This window comes from Anabrus simplex, chromosome 5 (genome assembly GCF_040414725.1).
Source record: "Anabrus simplex isolate iqAnaSimp1 chromosome 5, ASM4041472v1, whole genome shotgun sequence".
NCBI lineage: Eukaryota > Metazoa > Arthropoda > Insecta > Orthoptera > Tettigoniidae > Anabrus > Anabrus simplex.
In genome coordinates, this window is record NC_090269.1 from 56,471,987 (window position 1) to 56,494,386 (window position 22,400).

Here is a 22,400-nt window from a genome sequence, read left to right on the forward strand (position 1 = left end):
CTGATGCAAGTAGTATTTCTCTATCTAGATAGTACTTCAGACTTCAAAATATTTAGCATGCTACAAGTGTCATCTATGATATTTATGCTGTGTGAAAGAGAGACTGCAAGGAAACTTAACATTTTGCATAGACTCCGCTAAGCTGCTAATAATTAGAACAGCTGTGGCTAACTTTCAAGGAAACAGAGCAAAATCTTTGGGGAATGTACAGTTTCCCTGCAGTTTCTCTCTTTCATCAACCTAAAAGAAGATCATGTCTATTATTCTGGGCTGTCAAAGCATCAATCTACACTGACTGAGCAAATGTCATGGGATAGCGGAGCACTGATGCGCAGATGTGTTGTCTGAGCACCACATTCCCCCTGTGCTTGCGGCAGTTGTATAGGAGACCTTGTGAGCAGTGGCTGTGCATGCAACAGGTGCAACATGGAACATCGTCGTGAGCCGACACCGTTCGAACGGGATATGGTGGTCGGTGCCCGATGGATGGGAAGTGCAATTTTGGAAGTGGTGCGGGAATTCGGCTTCACAGGATCATTACATGTAACCAACCTTATGATTAGACCCGTATTTGAATTTGGTATAATATGCTTACAATATTGTGATTTTTTATATCCCACCTTTTCAATACAATTGGTTTTATGTTGTTAGATCATAATGCTACAACACTGCTTTATAGGGACATGTTTTGCTTGAATTTCAAGCATCCTCAACCTATATAATCATCTCAAGGTTAAGACTTCTCGTATTTGATTAGTTTTGACAAATTTGTGCTTAATTATAATTCTAACAATAAAGTAATAAAATATATAAACATAGGAATTTATGAACACATTAATAGTTTAACAATATGAATGACTATACTAAAATTGGAATAATCGTTAATTCTAAAGATATTGACATCCAAAAGACAGTGTCTTCAAATGTTGAAAATTTGGCTAAATTTTTTTTCTCAAAGTTCTAGTTTATTAAAAACAATTGTAATTTGACTTCTATGTTAAAACTTGAGTCGTAATTGTAGTTAAAACTTATTGGTGTCTTAAGATTAAAATCTTGGATCCATTTGGAATTCAGCTTCTTGTTTTAATTTTGAGGCTTGCTACTGTAATTTAATAGTTTTGGACAGTAAAATGTTGAATTAGTTAGTTTCATCAAACTAGTCTTGTTTTTACGATCAGATTTTCCGTTGGTAGTAGTTTGTATTTATGAAGTATTTAGTCAAAAGGGACGTCAATCCAAAATCTTGAGGAGTTGATTTGTTTCTTTCATAATATTTGAATGATGGTGCGTCCCTTTGACTGCTACTACGAAACCTTGTGGACTTTGTTACATTACAGTGACTTTTGAATTTGCTATAATATGCTTACAATATTGTGATTTTTTATATCCCACCTTTTCAATACAATACAAACTTTCAGTGACCGTAATGTAACAAAGTCTACAAGGTTTCGTAGTAGCAGTCAAAGGGACGCACCATCATTCAAATATTATGAAAGAAACAAATCAACTCCTCAAGATTTTGGATTGACGTCCCTTTTGACTAAATACCTCATAAATAGAAACTACTACCAACGGAAAATCTGATCATAAAAACAAGACTAGTTCAATGAAACTAATTCAACATTTCACTGTCCAAACCTATTAAATTACAGTAGCAAGCCTCAAAATTAAAACAAGAAGCTGAATTTCAAATGGATCCAAGATTTTAATCTTAAGACACCAATTAACTATAATTACGACTCAAGTTTTAACATAGAAGTCAAATTACAATTGTTTTTAATAAACTAGAACTTTGAGAAAACAATTTTAGCCAAATTTTCAACATTTGAAGACAGTGTTTTTTTGGATGTCAATATCTTTAGAATTAACGATTATTCCAATTTTAATATAGTCATTCATACTGTTAAACTATTAATGTGTTCATAAATTCCTATGTTTATATATTTTATTACTTTATTGTTAGAATTATAATTAAGCACAAATTTGTCAAAACTAATCAAATACGAGAGGTCTTAACCTTGAGATGATTATATAGGCTGAAGATACTTGAAATTCAAGCGAAACATGGCCCTATAAAGCAGTGTTGTAGCATTATGATCTAACAACATAAAACCAATTGTATTGAAAAGGTGGGATATAAAAATATCACAATATTGTAAGCATATTCACAGGATCAACCGTGTCCAACCGTGAATGGTTGAATGCAGGAGTCACTGTCCACAACAGACGAATGACCGGGCGTCCAGCCATCCTCGATGACCGTGTCCGGCGACATCTGAGACGGATTGTCAATAGTAACAGACGGGCAACCGTGCGACAAATCATGGCTCAATTCAACACAGGCCGTGCTAGACACGTCTCCCAATGGACAATCTGTAGGAACATGGGTTCTATGGGGTATGGAAGCCGGCGCCGCACACGGGTGCCACTGTTAACCCAATGTCATCGGGCACGACGACGCGCATTTGTCGCCAGTCACTAGGGACGGACACTGGAACAATGGCGTAATGTGATATGGTTGGACAAATCACGATTTCAACTGCACCATGCTGATGGGAGGCACCGTGTATGGCGCAGACTACATGAAGCGATTGATCCCGCCTGCCTCGAAGGTGTGGTCCAGGGCGCTGGTGTCTCTGTTATGGTCTGGGGTGCATTTTTCTGGTATTGAATGGGACCCCTAGTTGTTCTGGAAGAGACTTTGAATGGTACGCGGTATGTTGAGCTGCTCGGAGACCATCTCCATCCACGTTTGGTCTTCCAGCGCCAGACGGTTCTGCGGTTTTTCAAGATGATAACGCGCCGCCACATCGCTCCCACGTCGCCCGGGAATGGTTCCAGGAACATGCAGCGGAGATCCAACGACTGCCATTTCCACCCAGGAGCCCCGATATGAACCCTATAGAGCATATCGGGGATGTCGAACGCAGGCTCCGTGCCATGGATCCTGCCCCCACGAACAGACCAGCACTGGCGGCTGCTCTGCAAATGATTTGGTGTCCGCTGCGTCCAGAGGACTACCAGAGACTTGTCGACTCACTTCCACGGCGTCTCCCTGCAGTTCGCAGGGCGAGAGGAGGCCCCACACGCTATTAGGTGACTATCCCATGACATTTGCTAAGTCAGTGTAAATATCAACAGAATTGGTCTATCATTCATACGGCACTATGCCTTGTTCTTTTTATGAAACAAAATAATAATCGATGTAGCCCAGTCCTCTATCCAACCTCCAGTGTTCCATACGCTGTTACACATTTCATGCACAATATCTACACCAGCTTTCCACAGGCTTTGAGCATTTCAGCAGTAATACAATAAAGTCCAGATGGTTTTTCCAACAGAGTCAAGACACAACCTGCAAATGTATCTTCTGCAATGATTAACTCTGTTCTCAATTTGTTGCTGTTATTCCAGGATCATTTCTCAAGCATGCATCTGATCTCAGCAATCATTAAATTTCTTCATTCTAACACAGGCTTCATTAATGGAATTATTATTATCCATCTGTTTCCTGTTTGTTTCAGAGCAGATAACTCTGTACTACAGCGTAGTTAACAAATTTTTCATCTTCAACATTCTTCTTTCTTCAATGACTTGGGTGGTTTTTCCCATAAGCCAGGGGTATTTCTGCTTCACATTGGAACGTTCTCCAACTACTTCAGGATCCTTCTTTTAAACTGATCCCAATTCTGTTCAGTACTTTTACTTCCTGTCCGGTAGTGTTGAAACTTTATTACCAAAATGTTTGAATTCTTCTGTTCCCTTCAACTTTATTTTTATGAACATGCTTTTTTCACTTAGATTTTAATTTTTACCTCAAACTTTGGAAGCTGATGGTTGCTTTCACAATCGGTTTCAGGAAATGTCCCAATATCTCTAACAAATGATCTCTCTTAGAGAAAATTTTTTCTGATTATGACAGCTGTTTCAGAGTAAGATCCAAATATAAAATCTTCTGTAATAAGTAATAAAAACATGTAATAGTAACAACAAACTCATTTCCTGAACTGAATTAGCCTTCTCCACATTTATTTCTTGTGCCCAACCTACAGCACAATCTGTTGAGGAGTTATCCTTCCCAACCTTGGCAAGATGGCTATGTAATGGTAAATAAGGAAATATGGAAACTTCTTTCTTTGGTAGAATTTCAAACATTTATAAAAGTATTCATTTTCATCATCATCATAATCATCTGCTGCTTATGTTGGTGCATAAATTTGGACTATATTTAACCTGCATAATTTAGTGTAGTGGAAACGTTTAAATACCTGGGGAGTGAATTAATGGAGAATGCTCGACTGGATGCCGAGATTAGTAAAAGGATTCAAGCTGGAAGTTGTTTCTATCATAGTGTAAGAAATATGTTATGGGACAAAGATGTGCCAATGGAAGCAAAGGATACTATGTACAAGATGTATTACATACCCATAACAACTAACGGAGCAGAAACTTGGACAATGACAAAGAAGGATGAGAGTCGAATACAGGGAGCCGAAATGAAATTCTTGAGGAGTATGATACAGAAGAGTAGACGAGACAAAATAAGGAATGAGAAAATCCGGGAAGAAATTGGAGTGGAAAAAATGAATGATAGAATAGAGAAGAGCCGACTAAGATGGTTTGGGCACATAAAGCGAATGAGCGACGAAAGAATGCCAAAAAGGGTGATGGAAATGCAAATCCAAGGAAGGAGAGGCCGTGGACGACCACGATTGAGATGGAAGGATACCATCCAACGCAGCATTATAGAAAGAAACCTGGACTGGGACACAGTGTTGGAGAAGGAGTGGTGGAAAGACCGAAGAAAGTGGAGAGGAACCATATTTGCCCCTACCTGGCTACAGCTGGATAAAGGGAAATGATGATGATGATGATGAATTTAGTGTTGAATCATAATAGAAATAATATTGTCACTGATGAGCTAGTACTTGAATAGTGTCATTCCAATTCTGGGGACATGACATGGGAACCCTATTTCTTGATGTGCTGATCTACCAGAGAAATATATCACCATTAGTTGTAATTACATGCCCACTGTCACTGCAGTAAATCTCAGCCAAACCAATGATCACAATCTTGAGTCAATGGTATTCTCTTTCCATCACCTGCAGTTCCCAGTTTTTTTACGTTACATGTTGTAATCCTGTGGGCTTTCTTTTGAGTGCTTATAGTCCTGTGGGCTTTCTTTTGAGTGCTTATAGTTCTGTTGTCTTCCCCTGCATTAATAACCAGCAACCTCTAACCGGGGGGATCAGACACTGCTTGAAGCCTCTTAGTGTGGGTAAAGAGATACAATATGCACTTTTATCTTGTACATAACATTTAAAATGGTGTTATTTCACTACTTTGTGAATTCAAACCGTATTCACTTTAGTTCATAACAGTAATTTTATGTATTTATCTATCTTAACAATAAGCCACAAACAATTTACTAATTATCTCTTTTCTACTTTATTATCTGACAGAAAATCAATTGATTTTGCAAATTTTGTTGTGATATTTTTCATAATAATTTCTGCTCTACAACAGTGTATTTAACCAATTATTATAAGGTCAAGTTTTAGGACTGCAACACCATTTCCTGATGTGCTGATCTAGAAGAGAAATATGTTATATTATCATTAGTTGTAGTTAAGTGCCCACTGTCACTGCAGTAAATCTCAGCCAAACCAATTATCACCAATTTGAGAGAAAATTAAAGAAAACTTCACTCAAGTTAGCGACTATCCGCCCGATACCCAGACATAATATAGAATGAAGTTAACCATTCAATTATGATAGTGATTGTGAAAAGAAGAATCCAGATTCATAAATAACTGTTATACCTCCTATACTCTGACTTATTTGCAGTTCTCAGTTGCAAGAAGAATAAGGAGGGTAAGTGTATCAAATATAGACATTTTTAGAGCCAAACAACTTCTGAAAACCTTGCCATTTTATAGTGTATATATCTCTCATCATCCAACCGTCCGACTCGTTGGCTGAACGGTCAGCGTACTGGCCTTCGGTTCAGAGGGTCCCGGGTTCGATTCCCAGCCGGGTCGGGGATTTTAACCTTAACTGGTTTATTCCAATGGCCCGGGGGCTGGGTGTATGTGTTGTCTTCATCATCATTTCATCCTCATCACGACACGCAGGTCGCCTACAGGCGTCAAATAGAAAGACCTGCACCTGGCGAGCCGAACCCGTCCTGGGATATCCCGGCACTAAAAGCCATACGACATTTCATTTCATCATCCAACCAACTTCCACTGTGTATAAGTTGTAGTGTGTTGGCTTCCAGATCCCAAATTTGTAGATTCAAACCCAGCAGAGGTAGATGGATTTTTGAAGAAAAGAAAAAATGTCCATTCAACACTCCACGTAGCATGATGTCGGCATGTAAAAGATCTCTGGTGACACATCTGGTGTTTATCAAACAAAATTAATTAAAACTCAGCCATAGATTGGCCAAAGGCAATCCAGTTTCTGGCAGAGTAAAACAAGAACATCGAAACTGATGCAAAGGCAACCTATATCACATCAAATCAAAATGCCTGGAGTCAGTAGCTGACGTACAATATTACTACTATTGTTCCATCAACTTGATGTGTCAGTGAATCAGGCCTTCTGTATAATACAGTTCTTGTATTTCTCGTCCTCTTCAAATATTGCTCTTGCACTACTACATGACCCTTTCTCACATCTCTGTACCTCAAACTATCACTCAGATAACTGTTGACCTATTGTTCCAAGAAAGCAGGTTTGATTCCAGCTGAAGGCAGTGTGTACTCCTACTCGATCCAAGAGTCAGTCTTCCCATGCAACTAGAATTGACTATGCAGAGTAGTTGTAACATTGGTGATTTGTACACAATATACATGGAATAACCAGGCTGAAGAATGTAGTAGTATAATATGTGTCAAATGGGAAGCATTTTGAACTCAAGAGGATACTCGGAATTATCCAACCAAGCGGCTGCTATGTTATCGCATTCCCTCATCCATTCAAGGGGTTGCATTCTGCGAAAAACATTTTTTCTTCATGAAAAGGACCAAAAAACAAACAACTTCCCATCTAACACAAGCAGCAGCAGCAGCAGCAGTAGTAGTAGTAGTGGACCACCAACAGATTGTGTAAGCTCCAACTCCAAGACCATAATTGAATAGGTCAACGGAGAAAGGAACCAAGCTATTTTTTCTACGTTTTTCAGGAGAAAACAAAAAACTAAATTGTGAATAAAATACTGTGCTGAACAAGTTAATTTTGTCCCCATTTGTTATATTGCCTTTCACACTTATTATGCACTACAGAGAACCAATGTATGCACAGTAAAACATTGTTAATTCAAGGTAGTTGGGACGCAAAAATCGGACTTCGAATTACTTGATTTCAAATTAACCGTCAACTCGTAATTCAGAAATGCCAATCCTTGCAGTGTCACAAAATATTATACGACCTGTTACTGCATGCAATTAACCTTGATTCGTGGTTTAAACCTTACAAATGCCATGGAAAAAATATTTCCAAAGTGTATCCATCCAACAAGGTACATTCACAGTATTAAAATAATGCACTTGGATAACTCACAGGCAAAAACATAACTTCACGCAATGCAAAAAAAGAAAAAAAGATGATTCTAAGACGAGGAGAAATCTATACTGGCTCACCTGTGCAAGTGCTTTTTTCACTGGATTACTGTACTGTATGCATTTTAGAAGTCTTGTACTTGCACAGAAAGTACCTGATGCCATTAAAACATTGTGGCTTATCGAACTTTTGTATGATAAGGGGAGAAAGTCTCTCGCTTCCGTCTGCATTACAACACAGTACAGTGACTCTATTTGAGTATGATTTCCCGCAATGGCACTTCTTTCATTATTCAGAAATGCCAAACCTTGCTGCATCACAAAGTATTCCAAGAGCCATTAATGCAAGCAATCACTTTGATTCTCAGTTTAAACCTTTCAAATACTGTGGAAAACGCTATTTCCTAAATGTATCCAACAAGATTCATTTACATTATTCAAATAATGCACTTGGATAAAACACTGGCAAACATAACATCATGCAACGAAAGAATAAAACACATGATTCAAAGACGAGGACAAATTATGTTGGCTCCCCTGTGCAAATGCTTTATCTCTTGGATTACTGTACTGTTTGAATTTTTAAATGTTTTGTACTTGCACGAAAAGTGCCCGACGCCCTTAAAACATCGTGGCTTATCGAACTTTCATATGACGAGGGAAGGAAGTCTCTCGCTTCCGTGTGCATTGCAACACAGTACAGTGACCCCTACCCTTGTAAGATTTCCCAGATGGGACTTCTCTGCTTTAAAACCATAGGTCTGTTTTGGCTTGGCATTAAATATAAATCAATGCAGTTTCATCGGCATTGACAATATTGTTCAGTGCGTATGAACTGCTTGTATGAGGTACGCCTTTTCGCCAACTGCAGTATCGCCAGTATTCCCGGATTCTGCTTCTCCATACATTGCCTACTACGTGATATTGTGGCGATCCTTAAAACTCTGAATACAAAAAAATTACGATTTCACTCAAACTTATCAAAGATGAAGCACACTGTGGACACACTGAAGTGAGTGAAAGTGTGGAAAGCTACCCCTGCACGTTCCGGAAGATGCGTTCTTTCATGACGCGGAGAAATTTTGAATTTAAATTACTCTGTGAAATGGGTACTACCTTTTAAAATGTAAAGGTAGTTTTGAGTTAAAAGTCTGAATTTTGGTAATGGGACCGACATTGTTCTTTGAATTACAAATTATCCGTATTTCAAAATAAACAATTTAAATAACATGCAAAACCATACTTCATGTTTCCAGGAACGAGAGCTTCTTTGAATTAGGTGAGATTTGAATTAACTGATTTTGAAATATCAAGGTTCTACTGTAATGAGGGTTTAGAGAAATAATTATTTTTAAGAAGTAACATACAGTAGCTCCTTTCACCAGTCGCTGTCAGAATTTAACATATTTCAGATAACTTATGAGTGAAAATTAACATGAAGTAAATTAAATCAATTATTTTATTACATGATAATCACCTGAACTGAAAATAAATTAAACTACAGGAACAAATTTAAATATTGTTACAATGCTAAGTGTTTTTCAAAAGAAAATTCTTGCTTCAAAACACGTTCAGATACCACCACAACAACATAACATGAGGAACCCAGATGGATGTGCAATAGGTTTGGTGCGAGATTTAAATGACGCTATAGATGTTACTTCCAGCATGAATTCTGTAGGAAGTCTCTTAACCCATCAACGCTCGGTGTCACCCAGTATTTTCCTCTGTACTGAGAACGTTCTCCAAGCAACAAAGTCGTCGAGTGTACAGAAGGCCAAACAAAGCATTTCATCCTAGATGTGTGCAAGGTCAGGTTCAAGCCTGAGGTGGGTCTGTGATGTTTGGGGGGGTGTTTTTCATATCATGCATTGGGCCTGCTCACCGAGGTGACCACTAACATGAACCAGCATGTTTATTTAAACATTCTGGATGATTAGGCATTGACTTTCAGTCAACATCTGCATGATGAGTATGTTACTGATATCACAATTTTCAAAATGACAACAGCAAAGTTAATCGGGCTGGATGCATATGTGACACTCCCCCACCCTATTACATCTCAACTGGCCTGCAAAATCACCCGACTTGAACCCCACTGAAAATCTGTGGGACATATTGGAACAGCGGGTAAAATGCCGACATCAGCATCCCGCAATTTGGTGGAATTACGTGATCAAATCCTCAGCGAGTGGCTTAACCTGGATACAACACACCTGCACAACCTTGTGGCTGTACTTCCTAACCAAATCCAGGTAGTAATCAAGTCTAGGTGCAGAGTTACATGGTATTAATGATTTCTCTAGGGGTGACTCATTTTTTGTCTGGTGAGCTTATGATTCAGCATTTTTATATTGATTGAGAAATTCAGTCTTTTTGGGGAGAGGTTCTAATTTTACAATGATGAGTGGGATTTCATTTTTATTTAAGAGAATCTGGGAAATATTTCCAATGTCATACACATTAAAATAGATATCCATACTCTCTGCTACTTTATAAAAGATGGGATCAAGATCTTACTTCCACTTTCCCAGAGCTCTGCTTTAAATATTCCTAAAATATGCATATACAGTATTGCTTTAATTTTCCTGAATCCCTTTGATCTGAATAAATCAATAAGGATTTTATTCCGACTCCACATTAAACTGTGTTGTTCGCCGACTGATTTGACATACTGCCCTGTTTTGATTTTTTATATCTTCAACATTTAAAAATTTCAATTCGTGTTGCCATTGAAAGTAGATTTTGAATTAGTTTGTATTTTTCAACTGTCCCTTTATTCTAAATTATCATTGTTATAGGTACTGTCTAATCAGACAGCAAATTTATAACTTGTATACAGGATGATAAACTTTCATTATAGTGAATTCTGTTCAATATGTTATAGATAGATAGATCCCAGGTGACATTCTTACTTGGGAGAAACAGCAATAATGTTATAATTAAATTAATTGTTTATAACAAAGTAAACCTGACAACAATAAAATACTAATCTTAATTGAAGTTTTAATTCTTTTGACTACCATTACCTTCATACCATGAATAAGGTTTCTCTCATTGCTGTTGGTTCAATTAGCATTCTAGGCTTAATGTTACTCTAGTGAGAAATATAAATTAGAGATTAAAGAGCTAGAAAAGAAAAGGGAAATATACACACCAGGACAAACACAATGATACTTTAGAGTAACAAACAAAAAAGAAGAGGTGAAAGCAGAGATGAAGACATGGAAATAAAAAAATAAAAGGGCAAATTCATCTCTCACTTCCGTTCCTCACTCTTTTCATTCTCATCAGTCACAGTGTTTATCTTGATGTACTGTACAGTGGCTCTCTCCTCGATCAGTTCCAGATCATGGAGATTTTCCAAGAATACCCCCCACTATCCTTACTGAGAGTTGATGATTATTGGGAAGCAGAAGCAAGTATATGAGGGTTGAGAAGAAATGGGTCAGATGTAGAGAGGCGGCAAGAGGAGAAAGCCAAACTTTGTGAAGATACCAATGTACGATGAAGTGGAGCTTGTCCTAACCGTTTTGTTTTAACGCCTGTTCTCATCTCTCATTTCCGTTCCACACTCTTTCCGTTCTGATCAGTCACAGTGTTTATCCTTTGTATATGTTCTTATCCTCCTCCTGCGGCTTTTATTCGTACATTTTGTTTGCTTCCTTCCCACACAGAAATATGTTGGCCCAATTTGGTGTAGATGAATTCATGTCAAAAGACACTGCTTTACATGACATCATTAGGATGCTTTGGAATTTGTACCTCAGCAGTAGTATTTCTGATATGCAATGAAAAATGTCTTCGAAGATTTTTTTCTTTTTGATAACTGTTTTATGTTGCACCAACAAAGATAAGCCTTTTGGTGATGATAGGATAAGGAAGGAGGGGGCAGGGAAGCAACCAAGACCCTACCTAAGATAAAGCTCCAGCATTTTGTCTGGTATGAAAATAGGAAACCATGCAAAACAATCTTCAGGATTGCCGACATTGAGATTCGAAACTCCTATTTTCCAAATAAAATCCAACAGCTATATGATCCAAACTGCATAGCCAACTCACTCAGTGCAGTAAGTAAAATGTAAGGTTTACATAACTGTTTTTTTCATTTCTTACAATTGGCTTTACATTGCACCGACACAGATAGGTTTTATGGTGATGATGGGACAGGAAAGGGCTACGAGTTTGAAAGAAGCAGCCATGGCCTTATTTAAGGTACAGCCCTAGCATTCACCTTGTATGAAAATGGGAAACCACGGAAAACCATCTTCAGGGCGTTTATATAACATAATCAATTCTCTGTATTCCTATAAATTTATCAATATAAAGCATAAATTCACAGAGTGTATTGTAATTTGTTCGTTTAAGCACTAGCGATATGTAGAAATTAGTATCATCTACTTAATCCCTTGATGCTGACCTCCTTACGTCGTATAGACCTCCTTTTCTTCACACCATGCTGACCTCCATGAGTGGTATACACCCCTGCAGGCTAATTTCATTTTGTTCTAGCTTGTAAAGTTTTAAGGTTGTCGAGATAGAAATGGTGTATCTTTGAAGGTGAAGATCACTGCCTTCCTTGTCTGTATGAATCAGCCCAAATCAGTGTTTCTTTTTTTTTCTTTCTAAAGTGTTTGATATGGTCTAACCTCTTTCCACTTGAGAGCATATAATCTCAAATTTCTGCATCATTCTAGCGGATGTATGTTTCATCACAGGAAGTTTCCTTATGTAGTATAAATCGCCATCCCTTCACTGATATAAATGTTTACATAATCTGGCGAGAATTTCTATAATTCTTTTAACGCCTTGAAACTCGTAATTACTTGACTCGCTGCCACTTTGAAATACGATATTGTGTGGCGCAGAAGCATGGCACGGTGCAGTTTGAATGAAAGAGAAGTAATTAAGATTTAATAAATCAGACGATAACAGCACTACACCAGATCAAACTAAGGAAAGCGAGAGTGGATGCATAACATAAGGAATGGGAGGGCATGGTGCATGCGGCCTAGTACTCGACAACAATAGATGCCAAAGTTTACACCCTCTTTCTTATGAACTAATTGTTCCATTTACCTGAGATTTGTGCTAAACAAATCTTTGAACTATTGTCCCTGGTTCTTCTGTTCAATGTACCTGAGGCAACTATTACTCTTAATTGTATTATTGTTATTCCTTATCTGACTTACTTATCTCATCAACTGTAACTGATTACCACAATATTTTAAATTAATGCTGTAAAAGTCAAAAAAATTGTATGTGGTTAAGTGTAAGAGAGGGCAAAGATCTCTAACTTCACCACTTAATAAACACAAATAAATACTCTAGTTTTCATTGCATTGTGAAACAATCCCGGCGAAAACAAGAATGACACTTTCATTCCATACAAAATGTGGAAGGTCTCTTCTCCACTACTACACTACCAGGTAAATATAATGTTAATGAATGTTAAGTACATTCTTTTGAGTCTATACTGTACTCATTTGAAACTAAATCTGAGCTAAACTGTTGTAACAGTGAATTTTTAAGGAGACTGCTGCATTTTCTTATTGCTCACTTCTGAATCACCTCCATCCGCTGGGTAAAGCACTACTCAAATGTTACCTGTTGCTGAGGGGTTTACTGTACAATATAATAGTCTCATTGAATCCTCTTATTCAATACATTATAATATACTTCATCTATAAGATTTAAATCCACTGAAGATGACTCAATATATGCGGCCAAAACAAATATGGTAATGTAAAAACCAAATCTTTTTAGATGAAATATACAAGGGTAATCCCAAAAATAAGGACTCCTATTTAAAAAAAAATACATAACTTTGTTCGTTATGTATGTTGGTCACAATACTGTGAAGAGTGTTTCCCGCACACGCATATAAACATGCGCAAGCCACACTGAGACACTCAGTTTTGGCTTGGCAGCTGGTGAGAATGGAGCTCCCATTGGATGATAACGTCAAGTGCAAAGTTATTTGGTTTTTGAATGCAAAAGGTACTGAACCGATTGAAATCCATCGCCAATTGACGGAAGTGCATGGCGAGTCGTGCATGGATGTCAAAAATGTTCGTAAGTGGTGTAGAGAGTTTGCAGCCGGTCGGACTGAAATTCATGACGAACGAACAAAGGAGTGGGAGACCGTCAATTTCCATCGAGACAGTTCTGAAGGTTGAGCAAATCATGCATGAAGATCGGCAGATCATCCTGGATGATCTTTGCACTTTGGTTCCTAAGGTTTCCCGAAGCACCACTCAGAACTTCCTGAACAGCATGGCGACGAGCTGGTATGACATGGGCATACAAAAACTGTCACAGCGTCTCCAGAAATGCATCAACTGAAATGGTGATCATGTAGAAAAATAGCTACATGTTCAAGCTGTAAAATGATGTAAACCACTGTAGAAATAAACAGGTCTATATATTTATATTAAAAAAAAAAAAAACAGGAGATCTTATTTTTGAGATTACCTTTGTATTACAATGTATTGAATAGGAGGATTCGATTAGACATTTATATTGTACTATTGAGACTGTCAATATGAAATGAAGTTAATATCATGCAATCATCTACTTAGATGATCTGTGAAATATGGCAGATAGTACATATGATCTCAATGACAATCAATCAATCAATCAATCAATCAATCAATCAATCAATCAATCAATCAATCAATCAATCAATCAATCAATCAATCAGCATAATTCTATGATCTTCCAAGGGTAGGATGAAAAGTACCAGGATAAAGGGATGGGCGACCATGTGATCTGAGCCAACTTACAACCCATGGATAGATGACACTATGACCACCACCTAACTACACTGTAACACCCAGGTCTACACAAAGGGCTTTCTTGAAACAACCAAAACGCTCTTAAATAACTTTACTGAAAGCAACGGTATCGCAGATTAAACCTTTACATTGGAGTATCACCCTCCAATTATATGAATAATTATGTGAACAGAAAAACCACTATATTTATTTTATTCTTGGGCTGGCAGATGAATAAGAGAGTAACATACAGTACATCATTTCAGAGAAAAAGTTTCCAACAAAATTATGGATGGAATGAATTAAAAATGAAGGAAGTACATTAAATGTATTATGGTATTTTACACTCTTTCTATAAAGGTTTATTTCAGTCTACCTCTTTGAGTGACATTTTCACATTTGCATACTCCTATATATATTTTAGATTCTTTAGGGACTTCATTTCAATCTGGGAAGTGGAAAGCAAGTCATCGTACACTCGAAGGTGGCAAGTTAAATAATACAAGCTCTAAGGGACATCACCCAGCAGCATTACATGATATAATCCTAGTGTACTCACTCCAGCTTATAAGACACTACATTATATGAATCATACCTTAAAATCCTTGTAGAAGAGAGATGTGTTCATTACCAATGCCAGGGACCCACCCAGCCCACCCAAAAAAAGGTATGTTTACTTTTATAACCTAATTAAAGATTTCACGCGCCACTGACCATTAGCCAGCCAGCTATGAGCACAGCCACTGGCCGACATGACATCATTCCCAGAATTCCTAACTCGCTGCTTCCGTTACCAACCTGCACAAAATAAAAACATGGCAAAAGGCTGAGCAAGAAAAAAATGTAATTTAGTAGCAGTAACCTATCTTTGCAAATCGAGGCCAAGCTCTGTGATAAGAACAGCGGCACCCTTCGGGGGCCACACTCCCTTCGAGAGGCTCATAACTATCGCTGCGGCGCATACTGCCTGCACGGCAAGAAAAAGTTAATCACATTTCATTGGACATTTCCTTAACAGTTGGCAACAGTTCACAGATCGCAAAGGCGCTCGTATCGGCAATCTTGTGAACTAAAAATAAAAGAGCATCACCCGCCGCCAAGCCTCTGTGTACAGCGAGCAGAGTGAGTACACTAGGGCTCTGGCCATTAAGTACATACATTAAACATCCTAGGTTTTAAGAAACATATTAGAAAATACAGGCATCACATCCATCTGAACAATTCTTCCTTACATTTCATGTTCCATCCAATCATCAAATGACTAGAACAGTTCTGACTCTTAGCCACTTCAAATTGATCTATATTAAACACATAATTTAGTTATCCAACCATTCACGGATATATAAATTTTAAAATGCTCCATACATCATTCATGGTCAAATGATTATACTCCTAAATAAACAATAGGTAGCACAACATTCAGGTAATAATAATAATAATAATAATAATAATAATAATAATATTGTTATATTACTTTACAATAGTGATTCCAGAAGCAGAAAGAAAATTACATTCAGAAAGGATGAAACAGTATTGGGCTTACAAAAAGAAGAAAAACCTTCATAAACCTGACTAAGTAGCCCTATGTTGGCTAAAAAATTAAAATAAAAATAAAATTACTTTACAATATAAAATGCCATCATAGTTTTAAATGCTTTTGTCTGCATAACATCATGGATTGCTTATTTAATTTAGAGTGACTTTCTCATAAAGCATTCAATGGCTGCAACACACAAAGCAAAGCCACTGCAAGATACATTCAACAATCTGCCACTACAAAAAGGTATGTGCAAATGAGAGAAGTTGGCAGATGTTTAACTCACCATTTCTGAGTCGAGGCAGTCAAGTGAACCTTCATTTGAGGCAGATTTGGGCCCTTCACTGCTACATCGCAGGTTCAAGCTTCTCATCGGAGTGGAGGGACCTGAGGGATGGATCAATCCGCGTCAACTGCATGTGCAAACACAGTCGGGTATTACTGTGTGGATTGGCCTGGCCTGGCTGAGAATGCAAGTGCTGACAGAAACACTAAACTATCACATACTAACAGGACCAAGCTTCTCCCTACACTACGAGGACAACACATACGGGGAGTAAATAATATAAAGTCAAAGCTCTCAACCAAGGAACAACAAAGAAATCAAGAACTGTATTTTTCTAGTTGGTAAATAAATAAATAAATAAAATAAATAAATAAATAAATAAATAAATAAATAAATAAATAAATAAATAAATAAATAAATAAATAAATAAATAAATAAATAAATAAATAAATAAATAAATAAATAAATTAATTATCATCAAACATAGGGCAACCAATTCCTTCAAAATGAATGCATACATATGACTGTCCATCATACCACTCGATACAAAACTAAATAAATAATCGTTCACATGTTCTTATATCAATCTTTTCAAAGAAATATTCAAATACAATGAATTTACTTTCCAAAAGAATGAAAAAGTAAGATTTATTATACTTATAACATCAGCAAAAGGGTTCACAAAATATCTTTACAAGTTACTTTACGTAGTACTGACACAGATAGGTTTTATGGCGACAATGGGATAGGAAAGGACTAGGAGTGGAAAGAAAGCGTCCCTGGCCTTAATTAAGGAGCAGCCCCAGCATTTGCCTGGTGTGAAAATGGGAAACAACGGAAAAACAAAATATCTTGCTGAATGCTTTGACTTTATAAGGTTCAAGAAAAATATTACATAAAAAGTAGAGCTGTTATAGATCTTCCCATTCCTATTAGCTTCCAAATCTTGCCCACATTTACCTTTTGGTATCCTTCAGTTCTATTTCCAACTTTTGCACTGAAATAGTCCATTAGCACTATCCTGTCCTTGCTGTTGACCCTGACTATGATGTCACTCAGTGCTTCATAAAACTTGTCAACTTCATCATCATCATCATCATCATCATCTGCACCCTCACATGCTGAATACACACTAGACATTTCTTGTCCTAATTCCTCCAATAGCTAATTAATTCTGTTCATATCATTTGCTCATTAACATGCCTATTATAAACTATGTTGCATGCAGTACTATTCTTGATGATAATTCCTACCCCGTACTCTGCCCTTCCCTTTTTGCCACCACTCACTCACTCACTCACTAGGCTTCTGAGGGACGTGAACTTCCCGTGCCGATCTCTCAATCCTCGTCCATCCTTTTCGATCTTGAGCCTGCTCTTCCCAGTTATCGATTTGGAGGGTCCGACATTCTCTGTTGATCTCCTTCTTCCAGGTGCTTCGGGGTCTTCCTGAAGGTCTTCTCCCAGTAAGAGATCCCTTGTATAGATCTACTTGTGCTCTGTTTTCCTGCATTCTCAGTACATGTCCAGCCCAGCACAGTCTGTTGCATTCTATGACAGCCATTGTTGTTGAGAGAGGGTGTAAATCTCATAATTAGATCTTTTCTGCCAGCTTTGAGAGATAGGATCAAACCATGGGCCAAATATTTTTCTATAAATTTTATTCTCAAAGACTTGTAACTGCTGCTGCTCTTTTTTGATTGTACTCCATGTCTCGGAACCATATAGAAGTAGTGGTCGAATGATAGTATTGTAGATAATCATTTATGCATTCCTCGTTAAAAACTTGGAGCCTAATATAGGGCTCATAGTGTAAAATGTCTCATTAGCATTCTTAATTCTAGCTTGGTGTTCCTGTTGCCTTCGGTTTTGCTCATCGATTAATACGCCAAGGAATTTAAACTCCTCTATTCTTTTAAATATATATTTCCCAATCTTCAAAGGCAATCTGTCAACCTCCTCATGATTCGGTTTCTGTACAATCATGTAATGTGTCTTTTTATAATTTGCCTCGGATGAATAAGAATGGAATTTTGAACACCTGTTAAGAATATTTTATAATCTCCTCTTTCTTCCTTGTTATCTCCCCTTACCCAAATATTCTGAACTCCTAACCATCCGGACGCATCCTCTTTGCTGACTTAACTAGTTGTACTTTCTTCCATAAGCCCCGTTAATATTGAGATGTCCCCATCGAATTTCATTTTTTCGCAAAGTTGTTTCCAAGGAATCCATTGCCTATGAAAATGGAAGTGGTACTCCGTTGCTCCCATAGGTCTGAGGAATATTTTGAGCTGTCAGTGGAGAGATGGCTTGGAATGACATTAGTAGATGAATAAGGTTCAGTAGAGCTTTCAAGTAGGAAAAATCATAAAATGAAGGTAAAGTTCGAATTCAAGAGGAGAAAGTGTGGCAAATATTTGTTTATACAAACAGGAATTAAGGACTGGAATAGTTTATCATGGGAGAAGTTTGATAATTTTCCAACTAATTTGAAATCATTTAAGAAAAGACTAGGTAAAATAACTAATATCTGCCAGATGGGCAACAGCCCTAATGCAGATCAATGGTGATTTACTGATTGATTCAATCACAGTACCAGTTGTGCCAAACTGATGTAGTATTGAAACCCAGTACTGAAAAAAAACCACACCATTATTTATTTGTTGTATGGCTTTTAGTGCCGGAAGTGTGCGAGGACATGTTTGGCTCGCCTGATGCAGCCCTTGTATGGCAGACTCTCCAATGTGGATGGGCGGCATCTGTTGTGTATGGGAACTGTGTGTTTTTGTAGTGGAGGATAGTACTGTATGTGGTGTTGAGTTGCTGGTATGTTGGGGACAGCACAAACATCCAGTCCCCGAGCCACGGGAAAAAACCGTTTAAGGTTAAAATCACTGACTTGGTCAGGAATCGAACCCAGGGCCCTCTGAATCGAAGGAGACTATGCTGACCATTCAGCTAGGCTGGTGATGGTCCTAATCAAATGAGGAGTATGTTCATGAAGTATGGGTTGTTTTCCTGGTCCTTGTAAATATATCACTACCTAGTGATACTGTGCTACAGTATACGGAGGCTATTTGCAGTCTTCCAGTAATTTTCAACCCTCAAAATTGGATGTGCCAACAGGATAATGTACCATGTCATTGGGTTCAAGTAGTCCAGATGTAAATTCTGCATTGTTTAAACAAAGGATGTTGCCACTACTTTTTCCTGTTCAGAACCTAATCATGCTCTTACAAAATACAGTACGGAAGTTCAATCACACTCAAGATTCAACATATAGCAGTACCAGGAAGCTATGAATATCTATCCAGATAGCACAGCTATTCATCTCTTAAAGAGACCTCTTTCCATCTGCGGAATCAATATTGTATCAGGATTCTGCACCTAATTAGGCCACAGCAGAGCAAACATGTTACCAGGTATCTATTCTACAATCAACACAAATTATTTATTGAAAAATGTAAAAGACTGGAAATTTTCACTAAATTTAAAACCTCTCTGAGATATTAATATCATGGAGGATAAGAGAAAGTGTTTACAAAGATAAAGGCAAAGAGTATCATGGTGATGAGGAACATGTTTCTGTGGTCCAGGTGGAATTCTGTTACCGTACCAAACTTCATATGAGTAATGAAAACACATGGGGAAGAATAGCATCTACAGCAATTCAGCTGATGTAGCATGTTCTAAATAGTACTAACATATATATATATTTTCAGTTAACTGCTGTAATGTCTGAACTAAATATACTGTTGATCACAAAACCAATAAAAATTTAAACTTCAGAGGCCAATTATATTTACACCTTCTTCATGAAAACAAAATATTAATCATTTCAGTTTCTTTTATGCCTCCATTTATAAAACAACTAAGGGCCAATTTCAAGGTCTGTTAGCATATTTCTGTCTCTATATCAAGCAGCATTAAGTAAATACTTAAGGCATGCGTCTATTATAAATACAGAATGTTTATTGTTTTCAGGACATGTTCTAGATTTATGTATTTTAAGTTGCTCCTAATTTAGATGTATTCCTTGCTAATTATATAAATTAAATTCCTGAATTAATATTTTCTTTCAGTGTTGCTGTTACAACATACTAACCTATATCTCCACTACTTGATGACTCTGTAAATGAGGGAGTGCCTTCTGTCCATGTTGGAGTACTACCCTCTACTGATGCAGGTGGTGTCCATGTTAGGTTTCGGCCTGTTGGACCCGAGCCAAAACCTGACGTTGAAGAACTTGACTCTACACTGAGAGACGACTTGTTGTCTGTGCGTGATTCCAGTCTTACATCTGAGACACTGAGAAATAAACACACAAACATAATACATAAGCGATAAAATCAGAAATATTAAAAACATGGCAAAATCACCAAACCAGAGAATATGAGAGAAAAGGAATGTTAAGATACATATTCCAACCAGAACTTTCTGTAGTACTTAACATGCTGAACCGAGGTAAAATAAACTGCAAGGTCATGTTCCTTGCATTTGTAAGCTACTTTTGGAATGACTTGAAAATACATTTTTAATTGTTTTAACACCAACTTGATATTCTTGAGGTTTCAACCTGAGGATGAGCTGGGCAGTTGTCTACAAGAAACAAAATCTTTCTTTGCTTTGTTTTGCTTTAATGTTATGATTTCTCCTAGTTGTTGTTCTCCTTTTTCTGGGATTTTTAGTGCCACTTATGATGCAGTATTGGTAATGAGAATCTGAGAATAAGAGAATTGAGAACTATTTACACAATACACAGAGTCAAGACAGACTTTCATCTCTTGCTCTGTTGAACATTGAGAAATCACTCCTCCAGCAGGTGTAGGCAAAATCAACGTTCGAGGATGATGTCATTGATGTATTTTCCACGAACAACCAAAACAACTGATCTAGTCTACAAGAAGTAAGGTAAGCAATATTCTGATAAAGTGCTTTCACAGTGATTCCATTAATAATGTAAAGCATGACTGTATTCATTTAGGATGGTTGTACTGTAAGCAAATCGCACATATTTTAGTTGACAGCTTTTCCTAAGCAGAAAACCATGCTATGCCACTAATCAATGCATAACATAAAAGCAATAAGCCTTGATTTTATACAGTGATGTAGTTTGTAATTTATGAACAGTTTGAAGCTCTTGAGTTACGCTGTTTAGGCTTACGACAGCAGTATAACCGAAGTAAAGAGCTGAATATCAACAAATTATATACAATGAAACCCTTTATGCTGATAAGATGAAAATGTCCACAAAATTGGTCTTTTATAGGGGTGATCTTAAAGGAAAATGTCAACCTATTACCACTTTTTCAATGTGCTTTATGTCACACCAACACTGAAAGATCTTATGGCAATGATGGGATAGGGAAAGGGGGAAGCGACTGTGGCTTTAATTAAAGTACAGCCCCAAGCATTTTTCTGGTGTGAAAATGAGAATCCATGGAAAACCATCTTCAGGGCTGCCCCCCCCCCCAGTGGGGTTCGAACCCACTATCTCCTGAATGGAAGCTGATGGCATTACTACTAACGACAGTATAATGTGTATAGTAATATGTTGTAGTTATGGTATTATGATGGTCTTAATGTAAACACAAGCATTGCACATAATTACAAGTAAACGACTGAACAGTACTTAACAATATGGTACAGTATTTATAACTTTATTTTCTTATATACTGGATGTAATCTAAAGTATTTGTACAGGAACAGTACTTCAAGAATTCTCCTTCCTCACATATTCCATTATTGATATCCCTTGGCACAAGTGTAGTTAAACCACTCAAATACAGTGTCAGTTACAGCTTCACATGGTTGCCAACAGCTTTTCATTGTCCTTTTTCATTTGTATTTTTCTCCCATTCCTTCAAGTAACAGTCATGATTTGCAACTGTGTTTTTAATTTGTCTTTTCCCACAATTAAACTGATTCACTAAATCATGTTGCAACAGTGCTTTTTCACTTTCTTTCATCACAGAAGTTCTTTCTTCTAGAGAAGGAACGCACATTTTTCTCTTTGACCTGATGACTTGCTCCTCACTTTGAACACAGAACAATCACTAGTGCATTTCTTAAGATTTTAACACTAAGTACAGTAACTTATTACCTACTCCCACACCCTTGCAAGAGAAGAGCAGGTGGCTCATAATTAATGGTCAATGACCTACAGCTACAGGTTTAACATAAATCACAGGCAGTTTGTATACAACAGACGAGGGGGTGAAAGTACAGTAT

General features: G+C 37.4%; 1 protein-coding gene across 5 annotated transcripts in view; it reads right to left on the minus strand.

Moving 5' to 3' along the window:
- LOC136873739 (phosphatidylinositol 4-phosphate 5-kinase type-1 alpha) overlaps positions 1-22,400 on the minus strand; it is a 561,879-nt gene that overhangs the window by 90,733 nt on the left and 448,746 nt on the right. For 4 of the 5 annotated variants that reach the window (XM_067146914.2, XM_067146913.2, XM_067146910.2 and 1 more), the window contains 2 exons: positions 20,275-20,477; positions 16,168-16,268 (listed from right to left, as the gene is read on the minus strand). In XM_067146914.2, the coding sequence (XP_067003015.2) occupies positions 16,168-16,268; positions 20,275-20,477 (304 nt within the window). Of the gene's footprint in view, positions 1-16,166; positions 16,295-20,274; positions 20,478-22,400 lie in introns of those variants that run through there. The other variant, XM_067146915.2, reaches the window with a different exon arrangement.